Consider the following 25,419-nt stretch of genomic DNA (forward strand, 5'->3'; position numbering starts at 1 on the left):
GTAGCTGTTCTTTGTAGCATACGTGAAATGAGGAGCCAACTCTCTTCCACTGCCCTCACCCACATTTGTATCATAGTAGCTGACATTTCAATAGCAAAGATTCCTGTTTGGCTTTCAGCTTCTTAAACGTCACTCTTATTGCAGCAACATGTGCTGCACCTCCAGGGAAGGCTATTTTAGCAGAGAATGAGAAAAAGATGAGTAACTGCACATGAGATTTTCCAAAAATTATTCATTTTGACAAAAATAATCCAATGTGCCCTGGAAAAAAAAAAGAAGTTAAAAACACGCAGTGCTTCAAACTGACTGCTGCAACTATTGTTTGCACTGTGCATCCCCATTACAGCCACCACTTTCTCAGGACTTTGTCATCCATCCATGAGAAATGAAAGCATTTTGCTGCCTGTTATAACCTTGGACATACAGAAATTATTTAACACTTTGATCTGCATAAGGGATATAGGTTCCATATCCCCTGCACTTGCTGGGGGGAGTTAATGGTTATCCTTTGTTCCAACACAATTTGTTTTCTTGGCACTAGAGATAAAAAGCTGGTAAGACATATAATGACTATGATCTTAGATCTTAATGGCTTTTCACTTGCTCATGAGGACACCTCCCTGTCACAGAGCATTCGATTACTGATAGAAGAATAGCAGTGACTGTTCAAGGCATTCCTATTCAGGACTGGTATTGATGTGAGCATCTTAAAAATGTTTGGTGATACTTGCTGTTGGTTTTACAAAGTGTATATATTTCCATGTCTGATTGACAAGCTGAAAAAAAATAACAGACTAGAAGTACTCCAAGAGTATCCTTGATTCAACACCAGGGAGCTGGAATTGTTAGAACTCATCATTTTTTAAATACTTGGCATTGGCTTGTTTCTGAACAACTGGAATTCAGGGAATTGTTGCAGGATAGTTCAGACATGTGCTCCTTCCCACAGAGTGGTCCAGCAGGCAGTGTAGGCAGAAAGTATTCTGAAGGACTAGGGCTGAAATGGTCATTCTCCTGGTGAAAAATTATATTTGTTTTACCTGGGCACACTTGTATGACACTTTTTCACAGCACTGGAAATTACAAGCCATGCTGTGGGTCTGACATACCATGAGTACCCAGTGAAGTGAAGTCACTCTTCTCATAGGTCTTCTGAAACCATCTCAGCCTGGGTAAGAGCATTCAGGCTGATTTGGAGTTTCAGTACCTGCTTCTAAGGGGAGATATATAATAAGGTTATTAATTAGATGCCACTGATGGTACCTCTTTTTGAGTCAACTTGATATGAGAACATTTGAATTTCTAAATTGTGACATTTAATTCCTGTTAGTGGAGATAGCACTTTTCAGATCAAATTGACTTAATCCTGCAAAAGTTTCATTTTTTGAGGGTAAGATGATGTCTAGGTCTCACCCTTTTAGCCACAAAGATGAAAACTCAGCAGTGTTTCAATGCCTTGATAATTTTCCCATATACTGTTCCATTACTTCAGGTTTGACCCCTTTCACAGGTGAATGGATTCCACAGTTTTTCGCTGATACAGTTGAAAGCCTTTATAAAATGGTTCCAGCTGTATTGTTGTAATCAGCCATGTAGGATGTGTGTTCACCTGTCTACCTGACTGTATTTTTATCTGATGACCCTTAGGATAAAAGTACAAAATTACATTGAATTAGGGTGACACCAGTGGCTTTAGCCCTCACACCAAAAGTTTGAAGAAGTGTAAGAGATACATGCCTGCTACATGGACACTTCCTTCAAACACCACTCATGCAAACTCACTTTTATCTGAAGTATTTGACCAATATTTAACCAGAACCTAGGCAAGAAGTTAGACTGGTTTAATGAACATCAAGCTCAATCTTTCTTGCTTTGGAGGAGTCCAGCTTTCCCAATTATGTCTTTATTTTCTTCAGGTTGTTATTAGTGCTGCATTGTTTGAGAGACATCGTATCTCTTTCTAGTAAAAAAGGAAAAAAAAAACCCAAACTTCCCCCCGCCCCCCGTTGCATTCAGTGCCTCTTTTACAAGGTTATTGTTAATATTGTTTGTTCATAATTTTAATACATTTTTTCCTTTTTTATCCTTTTTATCCCAGATGTGTTCCTGGAGCTTTTTAGTCTCCAGGAGTTTTGATCTATTATAATACTTACCAATGGAGAAGAGAACACTGCTTCATGTAATTTTTGTTCTCTTGAAGCAACAATTGTGATATAAGAAGTTCCCACTCACCTGGCTTCCAGCCCTTCAGGATGGAAGATGATTTGTTTTTCTTCAAATTCTTCACTTTTGCTGAAAATAAGAGAACTAATAGTTCTTTATGGCATTTATTCCACTAGCTGAATGTGTGTTCCACCCGCTAACTAATGGCCTCTTGGTGCAGCATTTTCAGCTGTTGAAGTTCCACCATTCTTGCTTTGAAGGTAGAAACAGTAAAAGTTTATGTCTGCAGAGAAGTGGTTTTACTGGTGAGATGCTGGATAGTAGCTAGTGATTTCCTTCTGAATGGAAAAATGAATCCTTTTTTCGCATATTTATTTGCTATGTTTTGACTTCATCTTAGGATATCAGAGGTCTGGTGTAAGCTGCATTCCCACATCCTTTCCACAAATCATCACTTCTGCAGCTCTGACTGTTGCGTTGAAGTACATTCTGGTTTGCGTTGGATACAAACAGAATGAGATCTTTCAGTCTTAAAAGAGTGATAAGTCCTTCCCTCAACATTGTCAGTTTTGGTTGGGGATTTTTTGGTGCATGATAACTAGTATTTTAGACCTGCAGTATCCTGCCAGGCATTACTTGATTAATAAAAGTCACTGTAACTGTTGTGCTACCTACTTTCATCATCCTTAAAAAAAAGGACTCTTGCACAAAATCCAGTATGGAAAAAAATCCCACTTAAGATACACTGAGCTGAGGCTATTGTCTGTCCAACATATGTTTATGCAGGAGATGGTGTTGCTTTTTATTCTGGACAATGCGTCTTGATGACACCTGTTCAATGTCCTGACATCATGCAAAATACAGATTGGATGCCTCTGGACTTTGACCCCGAGAGCTGCATGGAAATTTGCCAGAACATATAATGGCTGTAGTTAATGTGCATGTATTTACATAGTTACTAAAATTAAAAAGCTGGCAATGATAATGTTTTCATGGATTTGTATCTTCCCTGATGGATTATTACAAAGAGCTTGTTGATTGAGTTCACTAGCAATTAAAGCGTGCAATTGATCTTTCTTATCATTCCATACAGGTGAAGAAAGAAAGGCAGCCATGACTTGCTTTTGACAACTAGCCAAATTCTAGCCAGATCTACCTGTCAGTCAGCTTTTAGCAGAAAGCTCTGGCTTCCTGCCATTTTATCTAGTCTAGCTTGTGTGTCTCTTCACTCATTCACCGACAGGAAGAAAAAAAACCAAACAAAACAGGCTTTATCTTGTCTTATGAGGAAGACTTGCACTTTTGCCTCTGCTGGAGAGGTAGTACTGGGAGGCTGGTGGTTGGTTTATTCTCACTGACCTCTCTCAGGATGCTCTTGTAGGTCCTCCATCCTTGACTGCCACACTGAAAAACAGCTGGAGTTGAGGCCAAAGAACCCAAAGGAACAAGAAACATTGCCAACTGAGACTTTTCTGTTCTGCCATCTCATCTTGCACAAATGAACAGAGAAAAACAAAGAGGACATTGAGCGTTTTGGAGATAGCAAGAAACAGTGGAGAAAATGAAGAATGTTTCAGATGAGAGTAAAGAAAAGGACTCGGGAGTCAAATGGAAACTGGCCACTTGAGTTTGGTGGGGCTAAGCAAGGAGGGAGGAATGGAAAGCTTATGGAGGAAAGCCAGCCACAGACCTAAAGGGGGGAGAGATAATCCTCAAAGATCCCAGGCGCTGAATGACTATTTTGTCATTTATTTTGTGAAGAAGCTGTATGGCTGAATATACCGTTACCTAAATGACAGAGAAAAAAAAATCATTCTACTTTAGATAACAGTCTGCAGTTTCATCCGTTTAAAGCATGTTGGTTCCAAACACAAAGCATGGCCTAACTCTTGGCACCCTCAGTTAATTTTCTTATTAAGGAAGTTGTTTTGGAGAAGCATTTTTAAATCAGGTTTTTCCCACTTGTCCACCCTTTGTGTATATGCGCGTGTTGGTGAGAGATTTGTAAAGGGAGAAGAACGAAAAAAGAAAAACAAGCATCAGCATCAGTCAAACTGTGTTACAGACTTTGTGACAGAGATGAGAATTAATGTGCAGTTATTCTCCTTTGCTATATGCTGATGCTGATTTGGGAGGTTTTGTTTGTTCTTCCTTTTTAATATCTAATCTTCCTTTCCAGCTGTGGCTTGCTCCACAGTTTCTGCATTTACTCTACTTTCTCCAGGACCCAGAGGTTCAGATAATAATCCATTTCTGTCTCAGCCTTTTTGCTCACTGCTGTTTGTATCCAGACTTGTTGCATGTATGTGTGGAAGATACCATCTGTTCATAAAGCAAGAGATGAGGCAGAATTCTATTAAGTCACCAGTGCTTCTTTGATGAGTAAGAACAACAGCAGCAAAGGCCAGCAGAAACAGAAAAATAATTTTAGCAAAAAATGTTTAAATTCCCATCTCCTTACAGTTGTTTCTCAGTGTGAATTATTATTATTTTAAGTACTCAGGCACCAGAAATTCTGAATCTAGAAAAGTTCCTCAGCTTTGCTGGATTCCTGGTTTCCTTGACAACCATTTGTATAAATAGTAAGGACCTGTTATGGGGGGTGGAATACCCGTATAATTGAAACCAGTGAATCACCCAGGAAAAAATTAAATTCAAGGTCAAAGTTACAAGTTATCCAGCAAACATTAACAGAAGAGTCTGTTTTTTGTTTAAATAAGTCTGTTTAAATAAGTCTGCTAATGTTTGCTGGACACCTGACAAGGTGAGCAAAGGCAGTGATGTTTTGGAAGGTGAGGTGCAAGGAGATTCCTCTTGGCATTCCTCTTGAGGAAACTGTTACAGGTGACAGTTCCCTTCTTATTAGGCGCTTTGGTCACTCAGAATTGGTCTCTCTCGCTCTTGATTCTTTTAAAAATTATTATCGGTAAAAAAGAAATACAGTGTGCTAAAGACAGGCATGAATGTTACCCACAGTTAAACATCAACCTGCTATTCCCCTGCTTTCTCAGTGATTCAGTTAACCCAGTCTCAGCAACAAGATGTTGATATTGCTGTCCTGGAAGTAAGAGAGTGAGAAAGGGGATCAGCCAGATGTCCCTGCAAAGAGTGTAGATATGGTGAGGTATGGTCAATGTGAAATGGGAAACATTATCCTGAAACTAACCCTGATCTGTGCTAGTGCTGCTGGAATTGTGGCTCCATTTTCATGAATGTGAGAAATGTGGCAAAAATTCACACCAGGATGAAGTTCTCCCTGAGTGAAATCAAAAAACAGTGATGAGAAAAACTGTGCATCAAGAAAATTTCCTGTCCTGCCAGCAATACAATATCGTTTGTTTCCCCCCTCTTTTTATGCTTTGTGTTGCAAAAAAAACTTAGTAATGTGATCATCATAAAAATTATGACAGTATTTTCCTCCGGTTTAGAAGCGACATGAAAGCCCCAGTTCTATTAGTTTTGTGTTAAGTAAAGGTCACATAATTAAAAAAAAAAAAGTCTTGCTGCTTCTAGTGTTCATAGAAGCAGCAAAGCACTAGTAAAAATTACGACAGTATTTTCCTCTGGTTTAGAAGCGACATGAAAGCCCCAGGTCTTTTAGCTTTGTGTTAAATAAAGGTCACATAATTAAAAAAAAAAAAAAAATCTTGCTACTTCTAGTGTTCATAGAAGCAGCAAAGCACTAAACAAGTAATGAAAAAGCTATGAAAACAAGTTACCAACTGTGTCTAGGAAGTTACTTATCCAGTCTGAGGAAATAACAATTTTTATTGTTATCCGACTCACACATCAATTTCCAGGGCTGTTTCCCATGCTTGGGCCGTTTGTAAGGGCTGCCTGAAGCCAGCAGCTACCAAAGAATTTGGATGGTCTCCCTTCACAGAGATCCCTCTGGCTGGAAGTTCTTGCACCATGTAGATTGCACTGGTTTTCAGATCAGTGCCAGATACAATGCAGAACAATTCAGCTACAATTCGTATAGATCTACAGTACTCTTTATGATTGTGCTGTGGCCTGGAAGTTTTGTTTTGATTTTTTTTTAAATCCTGAAGTTAATTTATCGCCTGACTGATACATTCTTCAGGAAAATGGTGCCTGTGATGAAGCTGGTGAGAGCAAGTAGATACTGAATACTGGAAATCCAATTTTCCATCAGGTCATTCGTTACAAAGACCAATTCACATTTCTCTTTATTTCAATCAGTATATTCTAGATGCTAGATATTTTTTATAGCAAAAACTGGCCTGAAAGCTCTAGAGAGGCCAAATTATCTACAGACTGCCTTTTCAACTTCCACCAGCCTTTTCAGTTTTCTGACTCTTATTTGCTACTGGATGTTTCCCCACCACAGTGAATCTGCAGCCAGTAAGTCTGAGTGGTGGTGGGATTTGGGTCTATTTGATCCCATTACTAGCTCATGTCTGAGAGGGGTGTGCGCAAGTGGCACCTTCTGCCTTTAGGCTTGCTGTTTCTCAGCCTGGTGCATCAACCTAGCCAGTCTGACCTTCAGGCTCTGGCAAGATGCTGGCCTTAGTGGTGCTTTTGTGAAGTTAGCTGAGCAGAAAGGATGTCTTTTATTTGGAGTGGGGATGGGGATATTATGTCACAGCTGAGGATTATTTTGATTGATTTTTTTCCAAAGCATATCTATGAAGATGCAGTGAATGTAGTAAGAAAATCAATACAGTATTGAAGGTTGCATTTTCCCAGTGTAAAGTGTTTAAGGACCTGCTGACAGAGAAAACACTTCATCAGCCAAACTTGCCTCATCTTACCACACTGAACAGGAAGCACTTTTTATATCTCAGGGGGTGCTACAGTGCTAAGTATTCTGTAGGACAGTGAGGAATTCTGTTAAGGAACTGGAAAACAATTATTTAACAGACAAGAGAGTCTGAAAGGAGAATCATGGAGTTCAACAAGAAGTGCAAAGTCTTGCACCTGTGAACTACCCCGTGCACTGGTGCATGCTAAGTGCCACACAGCTGGAAAGCAGCTTGGAAGAAAAGGACCCGAGGGTCCTGGTGGACACCAGGTTGAACATGAGCCAGCAGTGTGCTCTTGCAGCAAAGGAGGCTAATGGTAACCTTGACTGTATTCGATAAAGTATTGCCAGCAGGTCAAGAGAGGTGATCCTTCCCCTCTACTCAGCAGTGGTAGACCACACCTGGAGTGCTGGGTCCGGTTCTGAGCTCCTCAGTACAAGAAAGACATGGACATGGTGGAGAGAGTCCAGCCAAGGGCCACAAAGATAACGAAGGGACTGGAGCATCTCCTACATGGAAAGGCTGAGAGAGCTGGGGCTGTTTAGCCTGGGGAAAAGAAGGCTGGGGTGGGGAGTCTCATCAATGTATATAAATATCTGAAGGGAGGGTGAAAAGAAGACAGAGCCAGGCTCTTTTCAGAGATGCTGAGTGTTAGGACAATGGGCAATGAGCACAAACTGAAACATAGGAGATTCCCTCTGAACATCAGGAAACACTTTTTACTGTGAGAGTGACTGAGCACTGGCACAGGTTGCCCAGGGAGAACGCAGAGTCTCCATCCTTGGAGATATTCAAAAGCCATCTGAACATGGTCCTGGGCAATCTGCTCAATGTGGCCATGCTTGAGCAGGGAGGGGTTGGACCAGATGACCTCCAGAAGTCCCTTCTAACCTCAGCTATTCTGTGATTCTGTGATGCTGTAAGGACTGCAACCTATTAATCGGGAAAAGTCAGGATAGATTTTCTTCTAGTAGGGAGGTGACCAGATCTGGTTAACTGGGGAAAGGCTGCATTTGGAAGAAAAATGCAGTCTCAGGTTTATGTAGTTGTCTAGCTAAACTTGAGTGCTTTGTTTAATGGTACTGTTACATACCCCCTCCCAATCCAAGAAGCACATAGCAAGCCAGGTTGTAAGTTTTCGCTCGACCTCCAGTACTTAAGGGAAGATGGTAAGTAATGAGAGAAACTTGTTCAGTCCTATAGAATCTTAGTTCGGCTTTCCTCTGATTCTATGCTTGCCACTCTTTTTTATGCTCCAGTCTGTGTATACATAAACCAGCACTAAGGTAAGACAGCAAATATATTATCTCTTTTTCTTGTGCCTCACCGTACTGCTCTGTTTATCATCATTTTAGTAATGTAGCAAAGAGAAGGGTTAGTGGAGCAAAATCATATTTGAAAACAAAGTATCTTAGCCTGTAAGACTGATGACCTTTAAGAGCATGAGGTTTAAATAGAAATGTAATGATAATTGAATTCCATTAATCGGACTTTTAGCAAATATGAAACCCTATTTCATCCTGCCATTTAGCTTCAAAGTGTATTTTTCTCCTTGCTCAACCAGAGCACTTGCCCTGTTCTTTTCCACGCTTCTGCTCATGATGAGCACCCATCCTTGCACCCTACTTCCACGTTTGTATTTCTAAGAGCTGCTTTCTTTGTCTTTATCCCAGTGAGGATCAGGTGGCAGCTGTTAGTAAATGCAGAGTAAACACATAAGAAAAAAGAATCCTATAACTTTAGGCGTACAGTGATGGCTTGTGAATTAGCCACAACTACTCAGGGAAATGGGTTTGCTCTTCTTATAGTTCTGTGAAAACAAATGTGACACAAATTAAATTGGTAGATAGCCGAGTGCAAAAAAACAGGAGTTGTAAATGAGCTGTGGCACTCTTTGCTGCAGGATGTTGTGGCTGCTAAAAACTTACAGGACTTCAAAAATCAACCAAATTTGCAGATGAAAAATCCATCAAAAGCTGTTAACAAAGAAAAAAATCACCTTTAGCTCCAAAATTTGGTGCAAATTGCCAGAAGATGGGAGTATATATGAGGCCAGTATTGCTGTAGAATTTCCCTGGTTTTGTGTTCTTCAGTAGGCACCTGCCACCATCCACTATCAGAAGCCAGCTACTGAGCTTGATGGACTTTTGATCTGACACCAAACAGACACCCATAAGTTGTTTGTCCTTTCCTGTTGGTCCCTGTTCCCGCTGCCATTCTGTTCATGTTGGTAGTGTTTTCCAAATTTGCTGTCTGCTAAGTCTACAAGACCAAGTCTCCATCCCTTTCAAAGAGGCTCAAGGTACCTCTCCATGTACAGATTTCACTTACAGCTACAGAGCAATCAGTATTCACCTAGGAAGCCTGGGCAAATTTCCCCATCACCTTTTTGTGGGGGGAAAATTAACATTACTTAGGGATAAAAAAAAACAAAACCCACTAGAACTCCCTGAAGTAGTATAGCATAGGAGTTGAAGTCTGGCTCAACATATTTGTGATGACTTGGTAGGGGAGTTGTGCTCTTTGATCTCTATGTCTGGGCAACCAGACTGAAGTATTTTTTAAGAATAGAAGTACCTAAATACTTAGGAATGTAGTGACTATACAATTCATTCACAGAGAAGGAGCCTCTGTTTTCCCCTTTCTTTGTCATAGAAACAGAGAAGCTTGATTTTAAGCTGTATGTCTATATTAGACTTCTCTCCTTAAGAAGGGCACTTCTGACTCTAATGAAAATTTATACAGTGGTAGCAACTGTGAGAAAGCTGAGTTTGGCTGTATACAGCCACTGTGTTTTAGGCAGCTTTTCCCAGAGCTAGTCAGAGCATAATTAGGGAAGACAACGCACTGGTGAAATATCACCGGACATGGAGACTGTTGCTCCTGCTTCTTTGGCATTTACCAGAGTGATCAGTTGTGTACAGCATGCAGACTCATGGACATGCAATTTCTGTATTCATAGCCAGAAGCAACGAATAATTTAGATAATTTTGTGCATTTCAGTTTTCAATTATGGAATGAATAAAGATGGTTCTGATGAAAGATCATTAGTGAGAAAATATTATTTCATTTAGCTTACTTAAAAGAATCACTGTCAGCACCAGATAAATGCCTTTCTTTATTCTCCTGTCATGAACAAAAATCCAGATCTTGAGAGCTAGAGATCTGAGGTGTGTTATTGCTGCTGAACTGAGAATTATACAAATGGCAAAGTATGTAACGCTGTTTTGTTTCACTTTCCTCTGTTACTAACTCCATTTTTTTCTGTTCCTTTTAGGAATATCTGTATCTTTTAGGAATATTTGTTTTCTGAAGGCTACTCTGGTTTAGCTTGTAAAGCAAATGATTAACAGACATTCCATATATAGTCCATTTTAACTATGCTAGGGAAAAAAATGTATTAAGACTTACAGAAAATATTTTTAAAATATTTATATAAATGAAATCACTAAATGTTACCTGTTATATCAAAGTGGACAGCAGAAGGTTGTAGAATTTTGCAAGAGTTTGTGCTTAGGCAACCTTAGTTATCTCAAACCAGCACTTCTTAACTACTTAAGCACCTATTCAACCATAGTGTTCTTGTATTTCTTTCAATAAGACTATATGTGATACCCAGAGAGAGTGAGCCTTCACGGTGCTGTTGAGTAGCATAAGGAGTTTTCCTTGGCATTAATTCAGAATGGTTACATTATTCATGAATAGCAAAGCCCTGAAGAAATTATGCTGGGGACTAATTAGGACCCCTGTTTGTGTCTTAGTCATCTCTGCATCAGAGGAGAGAAAAATTCAGATATATTGAACCGATTGACAGTTCAAGCTTCCACATATGCTCAAATCAAACACGTGCTAGCCAGCTGTGATGTACCATTTGGAATAGTGACTGTTCCTTTCATTTTCAAAAGCAATCCTTTCAGACATCAAGCTTCAGGATGACAGGCTTTTGGCTTCTGTGGGCCAGATCAGAAAGAACAGCCAGGCAAGGATCTCCTCCCTGCAGTGATACTTAGCAGTGATGTTAGATATTCAGAATCCTGAGAGCAAAGAAAGTAATAGCTCCTTGAAAGTGACTCTTACTTTTCAGCCACCTTTTGCCTTCCCTGCTTGTCTCAGGCTATCTATATGACATCTGAACCCCTGCCTTATTAGGCTTATTTGCATAAGCATATTAGGAGTTATTCTGGAGCAATATTGCATTTGGACTAATGAAATGAAGGACATGCCTTGCAAAATTAATAACATAGGGATGGTTAATAATAAAAGAAAGCTCAAGTCTGTAAAATTACCTCTTTTACTGTGTCAGTATGAGTAGAGAGCTGATCTTCATGGTTGGCCTAGCACAAGGATGTCAAGTGGCAGATTCAGAATGATGTGCAGAGTTTGGGGAAGCAGGGTAAATACTACTTTGCTGACACCTTGATGTCGCTTCCTAGGGCCATCATGTGAGAGAGTTCAAGCAGGGTAAATACTGCTTTGCTGACACCTTGATGTGATGGTCGCTTCCTAGGGCCATCATGTGAGAGAGTTAGGACCACAAGTAACTAAACTTTGAGGGTATGGATTTGCAATTATCTCTGTTACACACGTAGGAGACATTTATGGGGAGCATTGAGGTTCATTTTTATATAACTAGAGACTTAATATTGGCATATATCTGAGAGACAGAAACATGATTTCTCTTTAAGCACCATGCAAATTACAGAGAGCAAGAAAGAAAGAATAAATGAAAATGATAGCTCTTTAAACCCATAAAATAAACCACGCTATGTGTTTCTTTACTCTCTAATTTATTTCATAGTGGTTTATACCAGTGTCCTAGGATTCCTTGTTTGTGCTACTTCTGGCATTCTGCAGTGCAAATCCTATAGAGAGCACAAGTGCATAGTTACATGTATGTGTGTAGGTCGCAATGCCAGACAGGTTGTATATGCAAATGTTACAGATGAATTATATGCACAGACAAGGGAACATACAAATGGACTGACAAGATGAGATACCTTTCAAAAAAAACCGAACAAAACTTCACAGTTCAGTTTGTGCATTCTGTTTTGGGTTTGTTTTAAGATAACCTGCTTTTCCTGCCTTTCCCCTTAAAATTTTGCCTTTCTCCTTAAAGGTTTGTTCTAGTACCCTCAGTCTTTTTAGTGAACTTAGCAGTGGGGGAAAGCTCTGCCCTGGTACAGGAACCCTAAGAGTACAGAAGAAAGTTGTGTGCCCTTTTAAAGGGAAAAGAGCAGATCAGCTTACATCGGCAGAGGCCTTGTTACTTTATATTCAAAAAGAAATGCACTCTAAGCAGCTATCATTGGCCTTTCTTCAACCACTCTTCCAACTTCCAAATAATGTTTAGGAACCCATCCTATTATGGAAAGGTATTCTTGAAGGATTTTGGAGGAAATGAGCTCTTCTGTGCAAAAGCTGGTTTACATAATAAACTTTACAATGCCAATGAATAGATGTGAGACAGTTAAACAGCAGAATAAATCTTCTCAGTTTATGAATGCACTTAGTTTCTGCCTACATTCTCTGAAGTACCAGAGAGAAATCCTGAAATCTGTCTCACTCAGGTCCCCTATAGGGAAAATACTAATTGAAATTAATGGGAGCATGACGTAAGGGAAAACTTAAAATCTAGGAATTGTAGTGTATGCCCTTTAAAACCTGGGCATGCCCCTGAGTTTCAGACAGGGCAATAGGAACTTTTCAATAACTTCTATATCCCACTTTCAGCAGTGACTTTTGATATTTGAGAACTCGAGTCTCACAGAACGAAAATGAAACATAGCTCATGGAACATCCTAGTGCTAGTAACACAATGAAATACTGAGTTTAGTCTCCCCACTTATTTTGGAAGCTGTAGAAATGTTTTGATTAGCCCTTGCTGAAGAAATGTAAATGTTTGGATTTGCCTCTTTAATATATAACAAACAAAAAAAATGTGGCTAAAAATTTTCTCCCACTTTCTCCACTTTTGGGCGTGTCTGTGTGATGTCACTAGTTCTAACTTAAAGATGTAAAGCTTAAGGAAAATTTGAGTCTATAAAAACCAATTTTTTTTGCAATTTTCTGACCCATTGTTCCAAATGGCTAGCCTTTTGAAATTCTGACCTCCAAATCTATAAGAAATAAAAGGAAAAAAATTGTTTGTTACTTGTACTTCAGAGTCAGAAAATTCTGGGAATGGCAAATACAAAAGTTGAGTTTTTTCTTGTTTGAAAAGGAAAGCAATGTGCAATATACCTGAAGTTTTGGATTAAAAATCTATTTCAACTTTATCAGGATATATGAATGTCTCAGAATAGATTGTACCAGGTTGGAAAGGCTCAGCTAATTTTAATTATATTGTGTAAAGCAGTTGCTTCAAAGAACTTTTTTTTTTTTCAAGCTTTCAGAATCTTCAGCATATTTCAGAGCTTCTAAAGTTAATTTAAAAGCAGGATTTGAGATGACTGTTTCCAGCTGGCATTTTATTTTATATTGCTAGTATTAAGAGATCTTCCACTATTACGTGAAACTAGAGTCAGGAAGAGTTTCTCTCTCTAATTAAGATTATTTTTTCTTCCTCTTTCCCATCTCCTGTCAGTCGGAAGTGTCTTGGATCCCCAACAAACACTACTCTGGGATTTACGGTCTGATGAAGTTGGTTCTGACCAAGACTCTACCTTCCAATCTCGAGCGAGTCATAGTCCTCGACACAGATATAACATTTGCCACTGACATTGCTGAGCTATGGGCCGTCTTTCACAAGTTCAAAGGTATTCTAATGGTGTTTTTACTGTCCTTATTTGTGGGGGAGGGAGAATGGTAAAGCAAATAGTATGAGGATAAAAGGGCTATCTGAGATTTGTCAAATGTTTTCACTTTTTTGATCTTCAGTGCTTGAATATAATTGTTTTGTTTGTTAGCTCCTTCGTCAACAATCTTCTGTATAGAATGATTTGAAACACTGATTATCTGTGTAGTTTGTTTTATTGGTCTAATTCTTTGGGACAGGTGAGATCTTGACAATACAGGACATGATAAAGAATTATAAGGATGCTGTAGTGACCTACGATTCAAGCATCTGTTGGTATTCCATACTTGGAAGAACTTGTTTTGTATTACTTTTTATTAATAAAACCTAATTATTACTTTCAGTATAACTTTTCCATATTACCACTGAAAATGAATGAAGTTACGTTAGGATCATACTTGGACCAGGGAGGAGGGTGAAGGGGGCAGATTTATACAGGTGAATAGAAATGAGTTATTGCTTCCTCCTCTTGATGAGTTGATAAAGGGTTCTGAATTAGAAGTATCCACTTAAAGTAGATTTCTCTACCTATACCCATTTCCCACAGGTCCTTGAAAAACTCTTTGATAGTTTGACCAGGAAAGGACACTTTCAGAGTAACTGTGTAAGGAGATGATCACAAAACAGTTCCCCACTACCCTGTCACAAACCAGAGCACTTTCCTGACTAACACATTGATAAAGCTGTTTAATTCTCCCAGGCATCAGTGTTGCCAGCTTTTCAGAGTCAGAGACATGCCCTATTGCTCTCCTCCTGCCCTCAGAATATATATTGGAGTGCTGGTAAGTGCAGAAACATTCCAGTATCCTGGTTTGAAGGTTTACAGCCCCGTGTAGCCTTGATGCGTATCATCAACTCTCTTAAAATCACCTCAAGCAAAGTCAGCCTAAGCAAATGGGATTATTCATTTAAAGAAGCCAAAATAAACCACTCTGTTAGAAAGGTGACAGAAAAAAGAGCACATTTGCTGTACTTCTCCTATGCTGAAATCCACAAGGCTTCTTTGCCTTTCCCAGTACCCAGCAAATGGGCAGGAGTTGTTATCTTCAGCTCTGCAGTCAAGGACTGGGTGCTAGTGCTTGCTTCTCAGTGCATTTGTTTCCTTTTCCTTCTCTGCATACATTGATGTCCCTTCAGCAGGCCAGATGCAGTCACCTTCTTACTTAATTGAGCTATTCATAAACTTGCTTCATTGAGGAATATAAGGTTTTCCTCCTCTTCAGGTGGTGTTCAGACCTCTTCACCAAGCCTTTCCTTACACTGAACCTTGAGTTTCATATAAACATATACCTTGACAACCATACTCTACATACATGTATGCATAGGGAGTAATGCTGTGCTATTGTACTGTCTCACTGTGTGCTACTGTCCCATTAATAGTAATATTTTACTGAATGTGGTGTATTAACATGACATAGCAGGTAAAGAAATGTGTATAAACTGAACTGGGGCATAGAGGACTGCATGCTCAAAGATAGCAAAATCTGAAGTGAGACAATGAGGGGAATCATCTCCTTGCTTATATTTTCTGCCATAGTTTCCCTTGCTTTTTACTAGGGAAAGGAACCAAGCATAAAGACTCCTTGTAAAGAAAGGAATATGGAGCAGATACAGGCCCCAAGACTGAAAAAAATACAGACAGAAAGTATGGCAACATGGAGAAGGATAATTACTGGAAGAAAAAAAGTTGGTATAAGTCAGTCCTCCATCGAGCTAGGCAAGGTTGTTCAGCTGATTAGAGCTGTGAAAAGCTCTTAACTTACACAGAGACACAATTCCTGTGCTACTGCCAGCCCTCATAATATACTTATCACAACTCCCAAATGTATGATTTTGTAAGTTGTCTGGTCTGTCTTTTTAATTCTGGCTGACCACCTGCTTCTCCACAATTTTTTAATCCTTGCAATAAATTGGTCAGTGTCTACATCTGCTCATCTCCCAGATGGTCATGCACAAAGAAGGAATTAATGACACAATCCCATAGCCCCGGGAGTTGAGCAGACTAAGAGAGGACTTTGGAAGGCAAGTATACCCAAAATAGTGATCCTAACTGTTGGGGAGGAGAGAGCAATGAAAGTTGCCAAGCACAAGCTTCTCATGCCTGTTTCACTGGGTGCAGTCCTATTAGGCAAGGATTCAATGGCAATGGATCATCCTGGAAAGCAAGGGCAAGTAAGTTGGAAATATACTGGTGCTCTTTTACCTGTTTTGTAAAAGATTGGTTTAAATCACATGGTGATTCTCCATTTGTCCTCAGTGTCTTTTTATTTCTCCTGCCAGCATTACAAAAGATTCAAAGGATGTCTTGTGTCATTAGCCCCAAGTATTCTTCTAAAGGATCTGTTTTTAAACTTATGTTTTAATTCCCTCCTTGTTCCTCCCTCAGAAGTCACAAGTAAGTTTATGAAGATTTCTTTGGGACAGTCTATTGTGTTTGTTGAAATACTGCTTAAGCAGAAGAGAAATAAAATTCCTATGAAGCAAAGTTCTACTCTGCAAAGGAACCTGACACTGTGCCCAACCCCAGCTAGGAGGGTAGTTTTACAACCACAGACTCTCCTTCTAACAATGTTCAAACACCCAATTATTGGCTAGAAGTGGCCATTATAAACCTGCTTGCACCAGGATGTTGTTTGAGCAAATAGAAGAATTTTTCACATCAGTGCAGGGATGGCAAGAGCTTCCTTCTGCGGGTTGCTGCAGGATAACTGATAAGACAGTCCAGCACAGCCGTTTCCAATTTACAGCCACACAGATAAAGAGAGAGAAGGTCCCAGAGTCTGTGACTTTTTCTGTACCCAGGAAGACTTTTCTTCCCAACAAAAATAGTGACAGAGACCCAGTAGCTCAGATTCCTTTTTTCTAGGACGCTGTGCTTGGAAGAAACTCAGATTCAGGATTGTCTTGCCATTTAACCAGGTCCAATTTGCTGTGTAGAAAGGCCCACAGTATGTTTTAAATAGCACCTGCAATACCCAGTATCCTCGTTCTGCAAAGATTCTTCTTCCTGTCATCTTAAGAGTTACTGAAAAGATCAGACCCTTACATAGTAACTTAATATTTTAGGTGGTAAAGCTACTATTACATTCACTCTGTAGATGGAAAAAAGGGAGTAGGATTCCTTTGTAAATTATTGCTCTTCTGCCCTTCTCTGATAAGCTCTTTGCATATGCCCTTACAATAAATGATCCAAATATTCTGTAACTGAGTGCACAAATGAGGGCTGTACATACGTGATTTTATGTCAAAATCTCTTCTTTGAAGTGGCAACCTTAGGCTTTGGGAGAAATTCACACCTCTCTTTGGTAGCCTGAAACAGTGTCTGTCAAGCAATGTAACATTTAAAAATTTCTCTTAGCAGTTACTGAGAGTTGTATAATTATTATTCCTTTTACATGCAAGCTTCAATCTGTATGCATAAATATGTCTTTGGGAACCAGTAACCTAAATTTCAAGAGTCAGATCCAGCTTTTTGGCTGGGATTTGGACAATTCTGCTTTAGCCTTATTCTCTTTTGCTCTCTCAAAGATAATCAGTCTGTTTCTGTAGAGCAGATTTGCACGTCCAAAATACTGACTTCAAAGGTGTGAGTCTGCAGCCAGTCTGGTGAAGATAACCTGTCATGCATGTTTTTCTGTGACTTAGGTGACACTGATTGTGTTTTCTGTTCATCTCTCACTAGATTTTGACAGTTCTAAACTTGAGAAAGCACCTAGCCTAAGGGCAGAAGAGTAGATCATGTGCATTCTTGGATGAAGTGCTGTAAAGTATTTCAGACAGCAAGGATTAGTGTAACCAATATGCTTTTATTGCAGAAATTGTGTGAATTCTTCTGAGAAAAGAAACAGTCCAAAGCTATATGCACTGCCATCAATCTTAAAGTTCTTTTAAAGGCCACATTAGATAATTGTTTTATTATTCTTGCTCAGCCATACTCCCGGTATTGAAATATAGGTTCTTTTTTCCAAACTTCTGGTTTTTACTTTAACTATCCGTTAAATCTGGATTCTCAAGAGCATTCATTGCAAGTGGTATTTGAGACCTGACTGTAACAGTCATCATAATTATTGGTGTTACAGGTTGCAATTGCAGTCAGGATCACAGCCTCTCTGGGCCAAGTGCTGTACGTATACATAGCAAGAGACAGTCTTTGTGCTTTACCTAGTGTCAGGTGACAATTTTTGTGTCTGCCTGGTTCCTTTAGGGTATCGCTATGTATGAGTCACAGGTGAGACCCACAAATGAGACCTGAATAATCCTTGTAGACATCAGTGTTGAGGCACTCTGTTAATGCCACATCTAAAGGCATTATGGTATTTCTAAGTACATGCCACAACTCAGAGGCTATATTGAACAGTGATGTCTTACTACTACATGCTAGTCTCACAATCCAGCTAGCTGATGTGATGGATATTTTAAGTGCTTTTAAACAAGAGAGACTGGATAGTATGTAACTAGTGTATTTCAAATAACTCTACTTGTAGATTAAGTCATCCAGACAGTATAAGCTACAATTAGTGTTCATCTGTGCAAGTAAGTCTCCTCTGGAAAGCTGATGAAAGCAGTAAGGCAGAATCACCTACCTCCATTAACCAAGCATCCAAGAAGGAGAAATGGCAGGCTTGATAGGAAGACTGAGATTCCCATATTCATACTTTGCATGAACAAAAACATGCTATAGAAGCTGTTTGATTTGTGTCAGGAATGCAGACAATAAGAAAAACCCATACCGACATCATAAATACCAGAAAAGGTCAACAGCGATTTTGGTGCAGGATCAAGTGCCCACAGCTGAGGGGAGTCAATCCCACAATTAAAATTTGCAAACACTCAGTATCTGGGTGCTTTGTCATATTGCTCTGAAGAATGGCTGAGTTAACAATCTAGGTTCATGCTATTTTTGCAGATTCTTCAGGAAAAAGAGCAAATAAATAACAAAAAAATCACAGCCATCACAAAATTCAACATCTTGTGTAGGTGGTTTAATAATGATATTCCTACAAGAACTATTATGCATAAGGTTGTAATATCAAACACATGCATCACTTTTTCATTTGTGTGTGAATTTAGTGTGCCAGAAAGTGAGATGTTGATGGCATGAGTGAGAGTCAGGCAGAGTCAGCAGGTGCTCTATAAATTTCCCCAGACCTGTCACAGACCTACGCTCTTCTTCTGCAATGATTGTACTTTTTGTGGATATACTCTTCTTGTGATGATGTAAAATCTTCAGTTGTTGCCAAGATTAAAATTTAAAATTCATTGTCTCCTATGGCTGAAGCCAGGATTTGAGCCACGGAATTGATTCTGGGCAGGTTCTGTAGTTCAGTCTGTCAGTTTACACTGAGTAAATCATTAAGGCTTCCAGAGATCGTTTTGAGACAGGATCTCTGTGGGCTGACAAACTGTTTTGTGTTAAATCCTGCAGAGATCTTTCTGTCCCTTCTGGTCAGTACAAAAGGTTTTCTTTTCTTACTAATCAAGAGGAAGGCATTAGCAGTGTGCACCTTAGTGTGTGTAAAAATCCATGGTATGAGTCAGTCTTTTTGTGAAGGAAACAGGATCACATTGTAGCAGAGTGCATTAATAAAATTGTCAGGCAGCTATTAAAATAGCTTAAAATTATCTGAATTTTTATAGGTGTCTAAAAAGGCCGAATGGTACTTGTCTTTGCTCATAAAGGGAACATCTGTTACTTTCTGAAAGACTTGTATAAGTGTTTAATGGCTGGACTACAATACGTAGCTCAGTTCTAGGGTTATTCCACAAATTAAATACATTTTCTCTCCGAAAAGGTCCCTGTGGAGACTTATCTGCTTAAGATTTTCTATTCCTGATTGTTATATCACAGTGTTTTCTTCTTTTCTGTTGCAGAAGCTTTGAAGCTTCGTTGATAAAGAATCCTGTTTGCTAGCTATAGCTGATAGGAATGTTGGGGTGTGTCATGCTCCTCTGTCTCATGGTGCTGTTGTTATCACCTGTGTGTGAAACTACAGGAGTGAATGCTGAATTACAGTTTATCTTGGTGAAGAGCCAAAGAAAGTAAGGATTTAGGATATTCGGGAAAAAGACAGGTTTGTAACTGTGATTGGAGATTGATTTTGCTGCTTTTAATTAGGACGGGATCAAGCAAGGAGATGAGTCTTACTGATTCTGTGGGTGTAAGGAAAAACACTTCTGTCTCTCCACACTTGTCGGATAAGCTGACTGGCTTTTTTTATTTTCCCTAATTGCAGTTTGCTTTGCCATGCTACTCCTTTATTGAGGAGGCAGTATGTAAGAAAGTTGACCTCAGTAAATGAGTTCCAGGGGAGAGAGTTTATTATATGGATCAGCATGTGCACTTTCTAGTTTATGGGTTTTAATGTGACAAGGGACATAATCAGAGAATTCTGATTATGAATTACTGCCAAAATAGAATGGCTGCAGTTTTTGAAACATCTGTAGTTCTTTTTAGCTGAATTGTTCTTTATCTGTTTCTGCCACCAGGCAGAAATATTTAGTGGTGAAAGGTCAACGGTGCATAGAAATTGGACATAACTCATGGCAGGGGAAATTCTAAAATAAAATAAAAGAAAATAAAAGTTTGGGTTCTTTATTTTTCCATTTTGATTTACAAGGGATAATCTTGGGTCGTGTTTTCAAGCTTTTTCCCATGGGGGCTAGGAATGTTTTAATTCAAAATGAAAGCTGGTATTCTTTTGTCATCTTTTGATTCCACAATTGGAGCTTTCAGAATAAAAATCCACCACGTAGTACAAGATTTGTAATAGAATAGTGATGGCAACACTGAAATTTTGAGGAATTTTTTCTACCTTCCAGACATCAATGTAGAGCTTTTTCTGCCTTATTTTTCTCCAGTCTTTGTTACGCTGACACTCATCCTACAGCTGTCTTTTTGCCTTAGATGCTATGATGTATCAAATACCCAAACTAAACATTGTACGACTCGCACGATATTAAAGCAAAAAGCAGTTTCTCTCTGAGCTATTTCTTCAAGATTTAAAGATACTTTAATTCTGTTAATCTCAAGTACTCCAACTATGGAGAATGGACCTAGAACTTTTTGAATTGCCTCGCAAATACTCATTGAGAAAAAACTGAGCAGAGCACAACATTAGAGAGGCAAAGTGCATATCCCCATCTCCCTTGACTAGCAGAAGCTGTGGCTTTCCAGAAGCTAGTAAATCCAGCTCCCAGAGAGTAGATGCTGGGAGTAGGAGCATTTCTGCTTTGTGTGTATGTTCTTGGCAGAGGAAAAGTGCATTTCTGGGAACAGGATGCTAGTAGGCTGTGCTGAAATGAAAACCTATGAGAACAGTGGGAAGGAACAAATTGAGGAGGAAAATAATAATAATGCCCCATCCCAACTAAAAAGAGGAAAACAGTCAGGAGTTACTGTGCACTGATAAATGTTTTGGCTTGATCATTTTCTCCTGCAATCTGTTCACCTCCTTGTGCAATTATAGCCATCCTCCCATCAGATACATTTAGTACCCCTGCCCTGTCAATTCACAACTTGTTTAATTATATAAATATTTTTAGAGGGCTATTAAAAAATCTCAGACTCCAATGTCTGCTAGTCTTCTTGGGTGAGGCACACGAATTAAGTCCATGTACTAATCCCTCTGGCCAGTCACTCTTTGTTCCCTAGGTGACAGTAAAGCAGAACAAGTGCATGAGCAGGCAGTGAATATGGAAGGAGTGGCAACCTGTCCATCATTCTAATTAATAATGTGTAATGATGATTCACCTCTGTATATGTGAAAAAGCCAAGCAGATGAGACACATGGGTCATTCCCCTAACAGATGAAGTTTACTCTAAGGTTTGATAGTTATATTACTAGGACTAAAGAAAGAATGATATTTAATAGATAGGTTTCTGTGCCTAAGGCCCTCATTCTAATCACATGCAATCTATCAAGCACATACCTTTTTCAGAGTTCTCTGTGATGTGCATTGTAATAACTTGATATTCTGTTTCTCCCTCTCTGAACCAAGCATATTCTCTGAGCCTACCTTGTTCTGCATTAGCAATCCATGTTTTTAAGGACCTAAGGCCCCATTTCCAATTACAAAGCTCTCATCTGAGGTTTCACCTTTTTGGTTTCATGCTGCAAATTAAGTCTGTAATGCTGTCCTTGGCAGCACATGGATTTGCAGCGGGTAAAGTGGTGTAGGAATATCTGTCTCAAAGGCTCAAACTGGAAGGTAGAATGTATTGCCCAGAGGTCAACAGGATTATTGTCCCATCAGCAGGATAAGTGCATGGTATTTCTCTCCGCACAACCAGGGAAGAGGGAAAAGAGTGTACAAAATTAAACCAATTTATTACATGACTGAACTAAGGCTGTGTACAAATGCACCATGAGCAAAAACTGTGGTCAGTTCCATGAACTAAAAGTCAGACATGTAAAAGAAATCGATAGTCAGTCCAGTTTTCTGGAAGTAGTAGAAACCTCACAGGTTTCCTTTTTCCAAGCAATCTAGAATCAGGGATGTTTCAACTCCTTATTTTAACCCCCAAGCTGAAAGAAAGAAGTAGGTATGTCTGTAATGGCCCACTTCACTCTGTATCTCCCAAGTCTCTTTATTTTACTTAAATCTCAGGCTTGCTCTGCTCCATGTTCTTTGCAGTAATTTCTAGTTTGCATTCAACATGAGCCAAGCAGTTCAATTAAAGGAAGGAGCTTTTCTCCCGCTGACCCTTTCCTCAAAGTAAATCTTTTCTGTGCTTTGAGACATTGCTAACAACAAGACGATTTTTGTCCCAGCCCTTCCAGGTACATACCAAAAAGTGATTGATAAACACACAGTAAAACCAGGGACCAAGTCTGTCCACAACTTTTCTAGATTTTTATTTTATCTCCTGCATTTAGTCGCAGTGGAATTCATAGTTTGAACTTATGTGTCACATATGGTGATTTGTAACACCTTCCATTGCACAAGAGCTGGTCTTGAAGACAATTTGGACTTGAAGTGCAAAATTCATAGCTGCAGTAAATGGCGTGCAAGTTCATGTCAGTAAAAGGGATGCACATTCAACATTTTCTAATGAAGACCCAGACCAATTTATGTTTCCTTTGCACTGCCTGAATGCTTAAAAGGGTCTCAAGATCTGAGCTGATGCTATTCCTGCTTGGGTGTAAGGTGAGCCCTGTGTCAGCTGCTTCTGGACCCCATGGTTCTGAGATTTGTTCTGGAGCTGGGACTGAACATGACAGCAGAACAGCTTCTTCAGAGCCGTTAACTACTGGCACACCTAATTGAAACTGAAGCTGCTAACATCTGTGTTTGGGGATGTGGTGGTTTTTTTCTATTTGCTTAGGGACTGAGGGAGCTGTCAAATAGGTGCTGTTCTGACACACCAAGAGAATTTGTCTGATGGGAATAAACGTGGAGTTGCATAGCAGAGGAAGTGTTAAAGCATTCAGTGGTGCTGTTGACAAATAGGACAGACCATGAGCCATCCAAGGGCTGAGGACCTAGCACATACTTACTGCTTCTGCCCTTCTGAGACATATAGCTGAGGAGGATCAAAGTCCTACAGTGAAGTGAGCCATCATACTTTTTCTCATACAAAGTTACCCTTGGCTGACTTGATGCTACCACTCTTCTATCATCAACACAAAATGTCTGCCAGTTTACACTCACAGCAACTTACTGAAATGCACATCAGCTCTGAAACTGGCTCAGGATCCCCTAAACTTCATTAATTCATGGCACTACCATGTCTTCCTGCACATGTTATGTTTAATAGACAGTAATAATATTTCCTTCCTGCATGCTTCAGGATATGATTATTGCAGATGCCAAGTGGCATTCTGTAGGGCTGTCTACAGGATTTTTGCCAACCTGCTTCAGAGTCGTTTTGGCACCAGTTTTTACAGTATTTGGAGATTCGGGCACTTTCCCTGTGCCTGAGTACTACTAAGAAATGATGATCTGAATGTTGTTATTCTGGCGTCCTAAAATCCTGAGAGAGCGCATCTCGGCTGGTACAAACTAGCTTTATAAAACATTGGAGTGAAACAGGATGATGCTGACTTACATCAGTAATGAAGTCTAGCTCCTATATTCCCTGATTTACATAACCATTCCTGGTTTGAACCTACAGCGTCTTTTATAGGCTGACTAAAAAAAGATGTGAATAGCTGGAGGACCAATCTTTAAATATGCTCTCCTTTCAACTCTAGACCCCTGATACGGGTCACAAGTAAAAAGAGTTGGGTGACCTCAGACAGGTCTGACATGGGTGAAGGCTGAAGTGCATAAGCAGGGCAGCAAGGGACACACTGCTTGGATATGAGTTTTGAGGCACCTCAGCAGAATTAGAAGAGGATGTTTGCACACTGTCAGTTCCATTCTTTTGATCATATAAGTCTTTCAAACAAAATAATAGGAAGTGGACATAACTGGTAGGTAAATGAGAAAACAGTGTGGACATGGAAAATGGGAGTGAATGTACAAGATACTGGTCAGTAAGGAAAGAACAGAAAAGGGGAGAAGTGGCAACACATCTCAAGTCAGCCAAGATTATTTATCTTGAAACCTGTCTCAGGTTAGCTAAAAATGTCATATATCACAGTAAATTTCTGTGAAGCTATATAGAAGCAAGTTATCCTGGTTTTTAGCTGGCGCAGAGCTGGGTTTCTTTTTAGTAGCTAGAATAGCAGTGTGTTTTGGTTTCAGCATGAGATTTGTTATGAGAAAAACGTTGATAACATACCAGTGTTTTCAGTTGTCATTGGAAGTCAAAGGACTTCGTGTTTTGCTAGTCTACAAGTGCAAGGTCTAGGGGGGACAATAAATATTTAAATTAATAAACTAGATTGGTATTCAGATATGCCAATGGGATATTCCATATTATATAATATCACATTCAATATATTAATGAGGGTCTCTCCCTTGTGGGGTTCTCTCTCTCTCTGGCTTTCACTCGGGCTCTCACTCTTCTGTTATTGTGGTTTTGGGATTGTCACTCCTCTGGGATCATTATCCGAGAACGGGCTGGGCTTGGTCCGTGAGTGTTGAGCAATTGCGCTGTGTATCATTCATTTGCATATTTTATTACTATTATAATTATTATTTTAATATCATTATTGTTTTCAGTTTTATTTCAATTATTAAATTTTTCTTATCTCAAACTATGAGTCTACTTACCTTTACCCCACCAGTTCTCTCCCCTGTGCCCTGGGGGTGGGGGGCAAGTGAGCAAGTGGCTGTGTTTGACTGCTAGCCAAGTGAAACCACCACACAAGTGTATGTATCTAGAAATTTTCTGCATTTCCTTGACAGCAGCATCTGACTATAAGAAAAAACTTGCCAAGGAAATAATGAAGTACACAGTAGCATTAAGGAGCTAACCCAGCATTTAATTTAGTGTAATTCTGGACTGTCCCTCCTTTAAGGTGGGTAGTGTAGATACCATCCCCACTTGGCTGCAGTCTGCAATTAGTCCTACTGCCATTATTACCACTTTTTTCTTTGTTTTGCTCTTTGGTGGAAGAGCTGTGCTTGTGGACCAGCACCTCTAGTCCTTGTTTCTAAAACAGAGTGGTAAGAAGGCTCTGCACACCCATTGCCATGAAACCAAGCGGTTTTCTTCTGCTTCGTAAAGAGTTTTGATCACTGTAACACCCGATCTAGTCTTTGTGTGGGGTAGGAGGGCTGAGAATGATTTGTAAAATAGAGAATTGC

The 25,419-nt window shown here is 39.5% G+C and overlaps 1 protein-coding gene across 1 annotated transcript in view; it reads left to right on the plus strand.

The window, feature by feature from the left end:
- The window catches only part of LOC104520488 (LARGE xylosyl- and glucuronyltransferase 1-like), a gene marked incomplete at both ends in the record, with an annotated part of 88,557 nt that extends 74,873 nt beyond the window's left edge, over window positions 1-13,684 (plus strand). Inside the window, one exon of the mRNA XM_010162192.1 lies at window positions 13,513-13,684. Within this exon, the coding sequence (XP_010160494.1) occupies window positions 13,513-13,684 (172 nt within the window). The remainder of the gene's footprint in view (window positions 1-13,512) is intronic.
- Between the last annotated feature and the right edge of the window lie 11,735 nt (window positions 13,685-25,419).

Source organism: Antrostomus carolinensis, unplaced genomic scaffold (genome assembly GCF_000700745.2).
Source record: "Antrostomus carolinensis isolate BGI_N321 unplaced genomic scaffold, ASM70074v2 scaffold9452, whole genome shotgun sequence".
NCBI classification, from domain to species: Eukaryota; Metazoa; Chordata; class Aves; order Caprimulgiformes; family Caprimulgidae; genus Antrostomus; species Antrostomus carolinensis.